Here is a 14,167-nt window from a genome sequence, read left to right on the forward strand (position 1 = left end):
TAAAGGCTTTAGGCGTCATGCATTCGAATAAAGGAACACATCCATCTGGCAGAGATAAATTCGGAAGCTTCGAAAGTTGAGTATGAAGCAAACGAAAGGGAGTAGAAGTTAGAAGAGCAATAGTGCATGCGATATAATCTTTCTTAAAAGAAAATAAAGAAGACCATATAGACCAGTCCTTAATTAATAAAGGAGAAATAGGAATCAAAAAATTATATTGAATTAAACACAATCTGTAAATAAAAAGAGATTGAATAAAAGAAGAAGAAGAATTAGCCATTAAAAATAAATTAGTAATATGACATTGTCGTTGATGAGCGAACAAATTAATCAAGCCCAAAGCTTGGGACAAAAATAGAATGAGGTTGGGTAAAGAACGAGAAAAGTTCGCTTTGTGCTTTACAACAGATCGTATACTTCTCGTTATTAGGTGGCATTCAGATTCAGACAAGTGGGTAACTTGCATCCGATATTCAAGTTTTGGTACAAGAACAGCATTATATAAATACACGACTTGTTTAGAAGAGAGCTTTGCGGGTCGGATGGTCGCAGCAAAGGAGCAGCATTCGCGTTTGAGTTGCTTCTTGACAAAATCACGGGAGCTCTTAATGTTAAACCAAACACCTAAAAAACGAAAAGAAGTTGTCATGGAAATTGGGGTAATAGTAATGGAAGGAACACTATTTAAAGAGGATAAACCCAAATTAAAAGTGATAGGGGATAAAGTGGAATTCGGAGTCAAAGGTAACGAATTAGTGATTAACACATATTTATTATGATTGGCAGAAGTGTTATTGAGCTGATAAAATTCTTCAGTAATGGATAACATAAATTCCATGCCAGCTTTTGACGAGGAAATAAGAGTAGAGTCATCCATAAATACTAAATTATTAATCTTCAGATCAAGAGAAGGACTTGAAGAATCATTTAAAGACGGTGTAGCCATAGATACTGGAGTAATCGCATAATATGGAGGAATAATATGGAATAAAAGATCAAACGATAGAAAGTCACATGATTGGATAAAATTAACCGGAAAGGATAAACTCTTAGGAGAAGGAATGATCTACATGATGTAATGTTTATTAAATGATTAACGGAGAACCAATAGATCCAGTAGGAAGTTGATCGATGTGGCTTAGCAACCAGTTTATCAAGTTCAACAATAGGAACAATTAGGAGGAGTAATCATAAGCCACAAATGATAAATCATATAAAAAGGAAGGATAGCGAATTAAAGGAACAAAAAAATAGGAACATGTAAAATATTGATGAACTGCAGCCGCAGTAGAAGAATAGCTGACGAGACGCAGTAGAAAAGATAGCACAGCCACAAAAGATGGATCTTTGCGATATAATATTTGAAAGATTATTTTATTTTAAAGAAAAGATAGCACAGCCACAAAAGATGGATCTTTACGATATAATATTTGAAAGATTATTTTATTTTAAAGAAAAGATAGCACAGCCACAAAAGATGGATCTTTACGATATAATATTTGAAAGATTATTTTATTTTAAAGAAAAGATAGCACAGCCACAAAAGATGGATCTTTACGATATAATATTTGAAAGATTATTTTATTTTAAAGAAAAGATAGCACAGCCACAAAAGATGGATCTTTACGATATAATATTTAAAAGATTATTTTATTTTAAAGAAAAGATAGCACAGCCACAAAAGATGGATTATATCTTTACGACATAATATTTGAAAGATTATTTTGAAGAAAAGATAGCGTATTAAAATAGTATAATATATTAGAAAAGATAATATATAAATAGCATATAAGATAGCGCATAAAAAGAAAAACATAACATAAAATATTAGAAAGAAATAAGAAGTAAGAAAAGAAAGAATAAGAAAGTTGGTTTAAATAGGAGCGGAATGGGAGGTGAATTCGACAGTCGTCAGATACGATGTAAAACTTTAAGTAAATTAGTTAGTTGTGAATTTTATGAAGAATAAATAAAATACCCTTTATATGAAAATTAATTGTTTCGATTGTTTTTGTTACTATTTTCTTATGATGAAAAAGTAATTCTGTTTAATTAATTGTTAGTAAAGCGTAATGTTATTCTAAAGGTAATAGGTTCGCCCTAAACTTTACTGTAATGTTCGCTTAATTAATTTTAATTGGACAAATTCATGGTGAATTTAATGTCATAACGAGAATTATGAAATGAATAAAATATAAACTTTTGTAAAGAGAACTATCGTATTTTGAAAGAAGATAATGGATGAAATATCGTGGCGAGAGCTATCGCAATTTGAAAGTTAAGTAGTAATAAAACTAAACCAAGCAAGAATATTAATGTTTCGCTGAGAGCACATATAACAGAAGCAGAAAACATTGTTTACCGCCGGGTGGCAGACGGGGGTGACAATTTGGTGCATGCTCCGAGAAAGGAAATGTCGACTTTGCGTCGACATTTTGACTATCTTCATATAGTCAAGTACCTATGCGGTATTAAGAAGGAAACGGTTAACAACTAAGTGAATTGATCACTCGCGAAGGGAAGGATCGTTCTGATCATGGTACCGACGTGGTATTCCGAAGAATCTGAACTCAGAAAAGAGGTATTAGAATTAAAATATAATATTGGGGAAAAAGGTTGTAAGTACCTGAAAAACTTAAAATGGGAACGGGCGAAATAGCGATATTATACACCTACCTTAGGAATTATAAAAAGAAAGATGCGGTGATATGATGGAAAATAATGAACTCGTTTCAAAGTAATAGATTTGTTACAAGAATATCCGAAAAAGTATTGTAGTAAGTCACAAAAGTTGTCGTCTTTAAAGTTTTCGCGCTAATAATTGTAAAACCAAGAAATTAAGGAAGCCCTCGTAAGATGTGGTATTCTGGGAGGGGCACCATTGTATTTTGCAGATGCCAGAAGTTCATGGGGATACAATGTTGTAACGAAAAGTTGACGAGTAAGCTATAAACTCAAGGGTTACGTGGGAACCTATTACCAAAACACAAGGGTTGCGTGGGAACCTATTTAAAACACAAGGGTTACGTGGGAACCTATTATAAAAACACCGGCTGTGAATATAACTTCTTCAGATGGGAATCGAAATAACTGGACTCAGACGTGAGTGGAACATCTCCCTACTGAAAGCATTTTGAAAATGCGTAATCGAATTCACAAGGCAAAAAGAGAAATCATCGTGAGTATAACTACTTCAGATAAAACTGAAAGCATTTAGAAAAATGCGCAACTGAACTCACGAAAAGAAGATGAATATTATGGAATAATGCGAAATTTAGGAATATTTGCTGGTCAAATGATAAAATGTGAATAGCAAACCTCGAAACTACTATACTTCATTGTAAAGGTAAAGGCAAGCCGAGTATAGGTTATTAAATTGTAAAAGATAATAAATAAGAAGAAACACCGTTAAATAAGTATAAATGCGTGTGTCGCATAAGTGTAAATGCGTGTGTCGCATAATTGTAAATGCGTGTGTCGCATAAAGTATAATATGTTGTGTGTCGACATAATGGTTATAATAAGAATTAGTACAAGATTAAACAGAGAAGATATTTTGCGTAATATTAAACATATGGATGTAAAGATTACATATATAATGAAAAAGAACTAAAAATTCACGAACTTTAGAAGTTATGGGAATTTTGAAGTTCGTGAAATGCGAAAATTATAAATTTCGATGATAAAAGAAAATTTTGAGGCGCAGTAAAAACTTAGAAAATTTTTGAAATTTTTTAGAATGCGCAGTAAAAACCTCCGCAGTCTGAGGAGATTGTGGACTTAGAATAATTTTTGAATTAATGGCGCAGTAAAATATATACATGAAATGATGAAAGATAAGAATAGCGGAAGAAACTTGTGAAAATCAAAAAAGGGGATTTAAAGATTGAAAGATCAACATAAGAATATTATGAATAAGTAAAAGATTTAGAAGAATAAGTTGTTAAATGAATATTCTTAATGAAAGAAAGATTATACATTCAATATAGGTAATAGAAAAGGACGATATAGTGAAGAGTGGTTAGAAGATCAAAATAGAAGCGATAAAAATGATATATAAGAAAGCGAAATTCCAATTTGAATTCTGGATGAATATTTTTAATAATTTAATTGAAGTATACGATGGAATGGTATCATCAATGGGAAAGTGAATATAGAGCACATAAAGAGGAACATGAATTGAGAACAGGAGAATTAGATGAATGTTTAAATTGTGAATTATGTCATCCAATAATAGATGAACCAATAGTATTCAAGAAATTTTGGGACGCATTATTTAAGTTCGAAGATACAATAATAATATATAATAATGTAACGATCAAGGGAGTAATAGATTTATTAAGCATGAATAATTCGGAAAGAGAAGATACAATACATAAAGGAAAATGTAGGGACATAATGGATAGAATAACAGAATCAATAAGATATAGAATACAACCAAAAATGAAAGAAAAAGGATTACGAACAATTATATTAGTAATTGTAAGAGATTGTATTGAAGGAGATTTAGAGAATGAAGTATTTGATAGATTAATTGGAAATCCTGAATTAATAGAACACAAATATATTTTGGAAGATTGGGATGTTGAAAGAAGGTTTGAAAAATTTTGGCAATGGTACAAGATCACATCGAAAGAAGTTGAACCATTACGAGTAAAGATGGGGGCAATAAAGACATTCAGGGAATTACTTTATGAAGAAGAAGGAATAGCTACGAATGAGGAGAAAGTAAAAGAATTAATGTCCAATATGGAATATGGGAATATAGACATAGAAAATGTTCACGAATATCACAGGAATATGGTACAAAAGATAATAAGAATATTTATAGATACTAGGGGCTTTACAAAAGAACCAGAAGATTCAGAAAGTGAAGATAGCTTAGAAAGTTATGAAATGAAAAAGAATTTTAACGTGAGTTTATATCTTAGATTTGAAAGATTCAGGTACTGGTGGAATGACAAATATGAAGGTAAACAAATACATACATATCATGAAAATGATTCATTAGAATGGTTTGAAAAGATGTTATCTGAGGGAGAAAATTTGCAAGAAGATACTGTAAGAAAACTAATGGATAGTATGACATTTAAAGATAGCGAAGATATATATACAAGAGATCCTATCATATTGAGAATAGATGATGGTGTAATAGAATGGGTTGTAACAGATTTAAAAGAAACAATGGAAAGAACACAAAAATTCAAGTTAGTGGAGATAAAGCAAGAAGAAGATAATGAAATGTATGATTCTGAAGAAGAAATAGAAATAATAGTAGAAGATAAAACGTGGAAGTTAAGTGAAATAAGGATAGGATTAAGACAACTGATGGTAAATCCAAAAGAAGAATTCATCAGAGAAATAATGAAATTTGGAATAAAAGAAAAGATAGAGACGGGAGTACTGTTGACATATGATTTTATAAGATATTATATTTTTCAGGAGGGAAATTTGATAAGTCTGAAGACATAAAGGAATGGATAGATTTGAGTACAAAAATATGTGGTAGATGCAATAAACAGGAATTAGATTATGTGATATCGGAAGAAGACGGCAGATGTGAAGAATGTAATCGGGAAATACGGGAAGATGAACAAGATGAATTAATAGAACTAAAAAACAACTTAGAAAAATTAGGATACGAAATGGATGTATCGGAAATTCAAAGAATAAAGAATTTTGGAGTTAATAATCGAATAATGGTAACAGAAGAATTCATAGAAAGGTATATGGGAATAATAGAATTAGAAGATAGAGAGTTAAGAAAAGAGATTCATAAGTGGTTAAATGAGAATACAACTTGGTGCGAAAGATGCGAAATAAGATGGATGAATGATATGTTTAGATTAGGAGGAACTGTATGCAAAGATTGTGAAGAAGAAGATATCGATGAAATTGATGATCGAGTAAAAAGATTACAAAAGATTTTTGAAGATATCGGAACAATGATAACTGAAGAAGAATTGTTAAGATTAACTAGTATGGGATATACAGATGGAGAAATTTTGGATAAAGAATTCATTGAAATCTTTCAAGAAAATAAGAATGAGTCAGAAAAAGAATTGAAGAAAAAGTTAGATAAGTTATTGAAAGAACAAGCAGGAATAATAGATAGTGAAGAAAGTGGTGAAAAGAGTGATAATGAAGAATCAGAAGAAGATAATACAGATGATTCAGAAAAGACTGGAGAAATATTAAGTCCAGATGAAATATGGGATGAAAATATTGAAAATTTTAATGAAGATGAGTTTGAAGATGAAATTGAAAATGTTATAAATAGAGGGGGTAGCGACTTAAGTCAAAATTCAGATACGAATAGTTCATTAAATATTAAAAATTCTGACAACGAAAGTGAATTATCTGATTACAATTTACAAGGATTATTTCAAGAGAATATAGTAAATATGGCAAATGAAGCACAAATAAGGAGAATAATGGAAAATGCTATGGGATTAGCACCAAATGCATTAGATAATGCGTTAGGAGCAGGACAGACTTTGGCGGATAGGATTCAGACCGCAGGAATGGGGGGAATAGTAGGTATGCCAACTTTTAGTGGAAAAGAGGATGAAGATATTAATGATTGGATTAGACAATTTGAGATAGCATTTACAGTAAGCGGACGACCAGAAGGAAATGTTGGAGGAGGTGTATGTAGACAAAATAAGGCAAACATAGCTATAACTTGTTTAAGAGGAATTGCATTACAATGGTATAATGAGGAAAAAGAAAGGGTAGCAGCTAATTTAGTGAATTGGTGTGATTATAATGAGGACAGAAATTTGAAAAGAAGATTAATCGACAGATTTACTAGGAATGATGTTCAAAGAAAAAAAATGTTAGAATTAACAAGAATTAAACAGGGAACAAATGAAAGTGTTGAAGAATATACTAGAAGATTTAGGTCAATATTAAGAGTTGCAACTAGAGGTCATGCGTTAGATGATTTATATCAAGTGAATTATTTTATTCAAGGGTTAGATGCCATGCTAGGTTATCATGTTAGGAGAAGTAATCCGACGAATCTGAATGATGCAGTTAACGAAGCAAAAAGAGAAGAGGAAGCGAAAGATGAGTTGTTAATGAAAACAACGGGGTTAGATATGAAACGAGTAGGACAAGAGAAAAACATGGAAGAAATTTTGAAAGAAGAGACAAATAAATATAAAGGAATGAATCCAATTACGAAAGAATTACAAAATAAAGAAGTTAAAAGTGATGAATGGGATGAGTTAATTAATGGAATGAAAAGGTTGGAAGCACATGTAATGCAAAGAAATGAGGCATATGTAATGCAAAGGAATGGGAATGATAGGAGACCGATCGGAAATAATAATGTCCAAAGAAATAATATGAACTGGGATAGAATGACTTGTTATACATGTGGAAGAAAAGGACATACTTCTAGAGTTTGTAGGGAAGGTCAAAGAAGATCATATGGAGGAAATAATAAAGGGTCATATAGCCAAAATAATCAAGTTAATTACCTTGATGAAGAATATTATGGTAAAGGATATAATGTGTATAATATGGAATATAATGATGAATATGATGGATATAATGAGGGTGATGGATATGATAACTATAATAATGGATTTGATGGATACGAAGTGAATAACTATGAAGATGAGGAAAGATACGATATGTTCCCAGTACCACCTAGAAAGAGTGAAAGAAATAAAGACAAGGTTATGAATGATGAAAGAGATAGAAGAAGAAATGCACAATGGCAAGGACAACAGCAAAAAGCACAGGGGAATAATAAGAGGGGTTTTACAAAAGAACAATTACAGAAAGGATATGAAACTAGAAAGAATAATAATAGGTGTCACAATTGTGGACAACAAGGACATTTTGCTAGAGAATGTACAAACGAGAAAGTGAAGTTAAATCGAAATATACCAAATGTTGGAGATTTTGATCCATTTGAGCAATTTGTAAATTCAAGCGTACCAATTAATTGGGGACAAATGATGAATGAAAGACCAGAAGTAAGGAAGAAATTATTAAATGGTTTGAGATATTGACTACACTCGGGGGAATTAAAGAATATTAATCAGAAAGAAGAAAAATCACAAGCAACAAGATGTAATATAATAATTGAGGGAAAAATGATCAGAGCATTAGTTGATACAGGAGCAGGACCTTCAGTAATAACGAATGAATTGAGAAAGGAATTAAATATACCAATAATGAAGAAAAGTGATGTTGTATTGACAATAGCGGATGGAAATAACATAGCTTCATTAGGAAGAGTGGAAATTAGAATAGAAATTGACGAAAATTTAGAAATACCTTTGGAGTTCGAAGTGATCGACTCGAGAAGAAAAGATTTAATATTAGGAACTGATTTATTAAGATATGGGATAATAAATATGAAAGAAGGTCTGTTAACAATAGAATGGGATAATGGAATATATGAAATACCAATTGATTTTAGAGGAAAGAAAAATGTTGAATTTGAGGAGTCAGGGAATAGGGGTGAATTTAATGGAGATCCAAAGAATATAGATGATATAGATGGCAATTCTAGTGAAGAGTCAGAGGGTGAAGATGAATATGAGGAGATGGAAAAAGAAGAGTTGTCATCGATTGTAAAAACTGATAGAGAAAAGAGGGATGAGGAAAAATGAATGGTCTTGGCTTTCTGAATGAAGGAGAGACGGTAAAGATGCTAAATGAGAGCAAAGAAGAAAAATTTGAAAAGAAAACACATCTGGGAGAAATGAGCGATGAGGAGAGAATAGCATTTAAGAAATTGATAAGGGAATATGAAGATATATTCGAATATGACGAAGAGAAACTGAGAAGGATAAATACAGTTAAACATGAAATAATAATTGAAGAAAATCAAGGACCAATAGCACAAAAGAGATATAAAGAAACTGATGAAAAAGGAAAGTTTATAAAGAAAGAAATTGAACAATTGTTAAAGATGGGGAAGATAAGAGAATCATGGAGTAATTGGGCATCTCCAGTAACGTTAGCAGGAAAGAAAACTGGAAATTATAGATTTTGTATAGATTATAGAAAGCTAAATAATGTGACAAAGTCAGATGAATATCCTTTACCCCGGATAGACGAATTGTTAGAAAAATTTAGAAAGGGAAGTTGGTTCACAAGTTTGGACTTAGCAGCAGGATATCATCAAGTAGAAATGGCAGAAGAAGATAAAGAGAAAACAGCATTCATTTGTTCGCAAGGATTATATGAATACAATGTTATGCCATTTGGATTGAAGAATGCACCAGGAACATTTCAGAGATTAATGGATAAAATATTAAAAGAATATATAGGAGAATTTGTTACAGTATATTTAGATGATATAATGATTTATTCAGAAGAATTTGAGGAACATATAGAACATGTAGATAAAGTATTGAGTAAATTGAGAGAGAATAATATGATTGTGAAATTGAAGAAATGTCAGTTTGGATTGAGAAATATAAATTTCTTAGGGCATATAGTAGGAAGAGATGGATTGCGACCGGATAAAGAGAAAGTTGAGAAAATAGAAAATATGAGGAGGCCGAAAACTGTCACAGAAGTAAGATCATTTTTAGGATTATGTTCATATTATAGGAGATTTATAAAAGGTTTCTCGAAGATAGCAAAACCTTTGCTTAACTTAACAAGAAAGAATGAAAAGTTTGAATGGAAAGAAGAACAACAAGAAGCATTTGACGTATTAAGGACAAAATTGACAGAAAATCCAATTTTAGTATATCCGGATTTCAGCAGAGAATTTATATTGATAACTGATGGATCTAAGATAGGATTAGGAGCAGTGTTAGCTCAAATGAATGAAGAAAATAAAGAGGTTGTAATAGCTTACGCAAGTAGGAGTACAGTTGGAGCAGAGAAGAATTATCCACCAACAGAATTGGAATGCTTAGCGGTATTTTGGGGAATACAACATTTTCAGAAATATTTAGTAGGAAGGAAATTTATAGTGATAACAGATCACGCAGCATTAAAAGGATTAACAGATGGAAAGGAACAAACGGAAAGGAGAGCAAGATGGGTAATGAAATTACAACAATTTGATTTTAAAATAGTACATAGAAGTGGAAAGAAAATTAAAAATGCAGATGGATTATCAAGACTGAGATTTAAAGAAAAAGAAACAGAAAGGAACGAGAATCAAGAAATAACAAAAATAGAAAGTAATAAGGGGAAATTGAGATATATCAAATTTAGGAATAAATGGTATAATGCTAAAAGATTTAAAGGGAGATGGGATGATGAAAAATATTTTACCGATAAAGAAGCAATACTTTTGAATTTGGAGGAAAGGACAGAAAAAGAATTATTAAAGAAATTGGGAAGAGAAAATAAGCCACAAGTTATTATAATCGACGGAGTGGATGGATTAGGAAAAACAAGTATAGTACAAAATTTGATTAAAGAGTGGGAAAAGCAAGGATTAAAAGTAAGATTTAATACATTCAAAAGGAGAAGAAAAGACAAAGGTGAATTTCACGAATCAAAATTAGAAACAGAATGGAAATTTAGAAAGGAAGTAGTAGAACAAATAAACAGAAGAATGTTAGAATATGATGAAAATACGGATATAATAATTCTGGACAAATCGCCATATTGCGAATATTATTATCAGAAGACGAAAGTTTCAACAGAGGATTAATTACTCCACATGGGAACCATGAGATGGAAAAAGAAATATTCAGATTAAAAGGAACAATAGATGAATCAATAGTGATATTTTTGGAAAAAGATGGCGATGTATGTTGGGAAAATTATATTGGAAGAGAAACGAAGAAAATGGAGAAATCGTCATACCCAACATTAAAGAAAAATGAATATTTGGACATGGTTAAAATGTTTAAAGAAAACCAGGATGTATACAAAGATACCAAAAGATACAGTCAAATTGAAGTTAGGAATGACGATAGTAGTTGGAGAAAAGTATATAAGGAGATAGAAAAACACCAAAGAGCTTAAAATTATATTTCCAAAATGGTATTAGGAGATTGTTATATGAATTGGTTTCTTACCTATCGAGTAAAGGTCGATAAGATATGGAAAGTGACTATAAAAGAAGAAGAGAACGAAACAATTATCCATTTAAGGATTGAAGAAGAAGAAGACTTCATACTAGTAGATGTACACATTATAATAAGACTAAAAGAGAAAAAGGTGAAATTAATTATGGAAGATGGAAACAATATGATAATAGAAGAAAGACCAATAGAAAAAGGATTAGGATGGGTACGATCTAAATTGATTATAGGGAATGAAAAATATATAAGAAGGATAGAAATACCAAGGATCAAAAATAAATCGAGAGATAAAAATTAAAAATATATGGAACAGTTATCACGACGCTTTATTTTTACAACACCTTAATTTTTACAACACTTCAACCCTTTATAACATTTCAACCTTTTACAACATTTTAGCTTTTAGAATTACAACATAGACATGGAAGAGGAAGAATATAATAGGATAGCGAGGAATATCAACGACGAACGGGAATATGAAATTATAGGAGGATTAATTTACAAAATAAAAGATGAGAAAAGACTAAGAGTGATAAGAAAATACGAATTTGAAGGGTTAATGTACATAGCTCATGATCATGAATTATCAGGACACTTTGGAATAGATGCAACGTATAATAGGATCAAGGATGGGTATTATTGGAAAGGGATGAGAAAAGATGTAGAAGCTTATGTCAAATCATGTAATAATTGTCAGAGAAGAGGAAAACCAATAGGAAAACATGAACTGAATGTAATCAAAGTTATAGAACCATTTTATCAAATTGGGATTGATGTAGTGGGACTATTACCAGTAACAAAGAGAAATAATAGATATATAGTTACAGCGATGGACTATTTTACAAAATGGCCTGAAGCAAAGGCATTGGAAACAGCAGATGCTAAGGAAATTGCAAGATTTATTTATGAAGATATAATATGTAGGCATGGATGTCCAAAGAAGATATTGAGTGATAGAGGAAGTCATTTCAATAATAAATTAGTGAAATCATTAATGGAGGAATTTCAGATAAAACATAACTTTTCGACGCCTTATCATCTAAAAACTAATGGGTTAATTGAAAGATTTAACAAGACATTATGTGAATCATTAGCAAAGCTAAGTAATATCGAAGATTGGGATTTGAAAGTACCAGGAGTATTGTTCGCGTATCGAACTAAAAGGAATGATTCAACGAAAATGGAACCAGGATATTTAATATATGGGAGACAAATGAAGACATTATTAGATTTAGAAGATAAGGAAATTACCATGGCAGAGAGAGTTAATGGGTTGATCGAAGGATTACCAAACATTAGGAATCAAGCTAAAGAAAATGTCAGGAAATCTCAGGAAAAACAAAAATCGTACCATGATAAAAAGAATAGAATAAAGCAGAAATTACAAATCGGAGATAAAGTACTATATTATGATGCAGCAAAAGAGAAACAATGGTCTGGAAAGTTAGAAGAAAAATGGAAAAAACCTTATTATGTACATGAGATAATTTCTAAAGGATCATACAGAATTAAAACTATGGAAGGGAAGATATTGAAAACGCCAGTAAATGGTGAATTACTGAAGGAATATATTGATAGGACAAATTTTGAAGTAATAGTTCGAATTTGATGGGACTCAAATTTTAGGTGGGGGCAAACTGTAGCCATAGATACTGGAGTAATCGCATAATATGGAGGAATAATATGGAATAAAAGATCAAACGATAGAAAGTCACATGATTGGATAAAATTAACCGGAAAGGATAAACTCTTAGGAGAAGGAATGATCTACATGATGTAATGTTTATTAAATGATTAACGGAGAACCAATAGATCCAGTAGGAAGTTGATCGATGTGGCTTAGCAACCAGTTTATCAAGTTCAACAATAGGAACAATTAGGAGGAGTAATCATAAGCCACAAATGATAAATCATATAAAAAGGAAGGATAGCGAATTAAAGGAACAAAAAAATAGGAACATGTAAAATATTGATGAACTGCAGCCGCAGTAAAAGAATAGCTGACGAGACGCAGTAGAAAAGATAGCACAGCCACAAAAGATGGATCTTTGCGATATAATATTTGAAAGATTATTTTATTTTAAAGAAAAGATAGCACAGCCACAAAAGATGGATCTTTACGATATAATATTTGAAAGATTATTTTATTTTAAAGAAAAGATAGCACAGCCACAAAAGATGGATCTTTACGATATAATATTTAAAAGATTATTTTATTTTAAAGAAAAGATAGCACAGCCACAAAAGATGGATTATATCTTTACGACATAATATTTGAAAGATTATTTTGAAGAAAAGATAGCGTATTAAAATAGTATAATATATTAGAAAAGATAATATATAAATAGCATATAAGATAGCGCATAAAAAGAAAAACATAACATAAAATATTAGAAAGAAATAAGAAGTAAGAAAAGAAAGAATAAGAAAGTTGGTTTAAATAGGAGCGGAATGGGAGGTGAATTCGACAGTCGTCAGATACGATGTAAAACTTTAAGTAAATTAGTTAGTTGTGAATTTTATGAAGAATAAATAAAATACCCTTTATATGAAAATTAATTGTTTCGATTGTTTTTGTTACTATTTTCTTATGATGAAAAAGTAATTCTGTTTAATTAATTGTTAGTAAAGCGTAATGTTATTCTAAAGGTAATAGGTTCGCCCTAAACTTTACTGTAATGTTCGCTTAATTAATTTTAATTGGACAAATTCATGGTGAATTTAATGTCATAACGAGAATTATGAAATGAATAAAATATAAACTTTTGTAAAGAGAACTATCGTATTTTGAAAGAAGATAATGGATGAAATATCGTGGCGAGAGCTATCGCAATTTGAAAGTTAAGTAGTAATAAAACTAAACCAAGCAAGAATATTAATGTTTCGCTGAGAGCACATATAACAGAAGCAGGGAACATTGTTTACCGCCGGGTGGCAGACGGGGGTGACAACGGTGTAGAAAGAACATAAGGGTCCATCATCTCATTCTTCAGAATAGTAAGTAAGGGATCAATATAAATGACCCATAAAAGAGGAGAAATAACTTCGCCTTGGTCAATACCAATGCGAACCCTATAGGCAGGCGTAGATCCATGAACAGTGAAAACGCGATTAGTGCGTTTCATAAAAAGTGAAAGGATAAACTT

General features: G+C 31.1%; 1 protein-coding gene across 1 annotated transcript; it reads left to right on the plus strand.

Annotated features, from left to right (window-relative positions):
* Window positions 1-1,339: 1,339 nt before the first annotated feature.
* Window positions 1,340-1,708, plus strand: OCT59_019881 (uncharacterized protein; the record flags this gene model as incomplete). Its single annotated transcript, XM_066143828.1, has 1 exon — window positions 1,340-1,708. The coding sequence occupies one exon, from the start codon at window positions 1,340-1,342 to the stop codon at window positions 1,706-1,708; it is 369 nt and encodes a 122-aa protein (XP_066005539.1).
* Window positions 1,709-14,167: the final 12,459 nt, after the last annotated feature.

The sequence above is a fragment of the Rhizophagus irregularis genome, chromosome 29 (assembly GCF_026210795.1).
Source record: "Rhizophagus irregularis chromosome 29, complete sequence".
NCBI lineage: Eukaryota > Fungi > Glomeromycota > Glomeromycetes > Glomerales > Glomeraceae > Rhizophagus > Rhizophagus irregularis.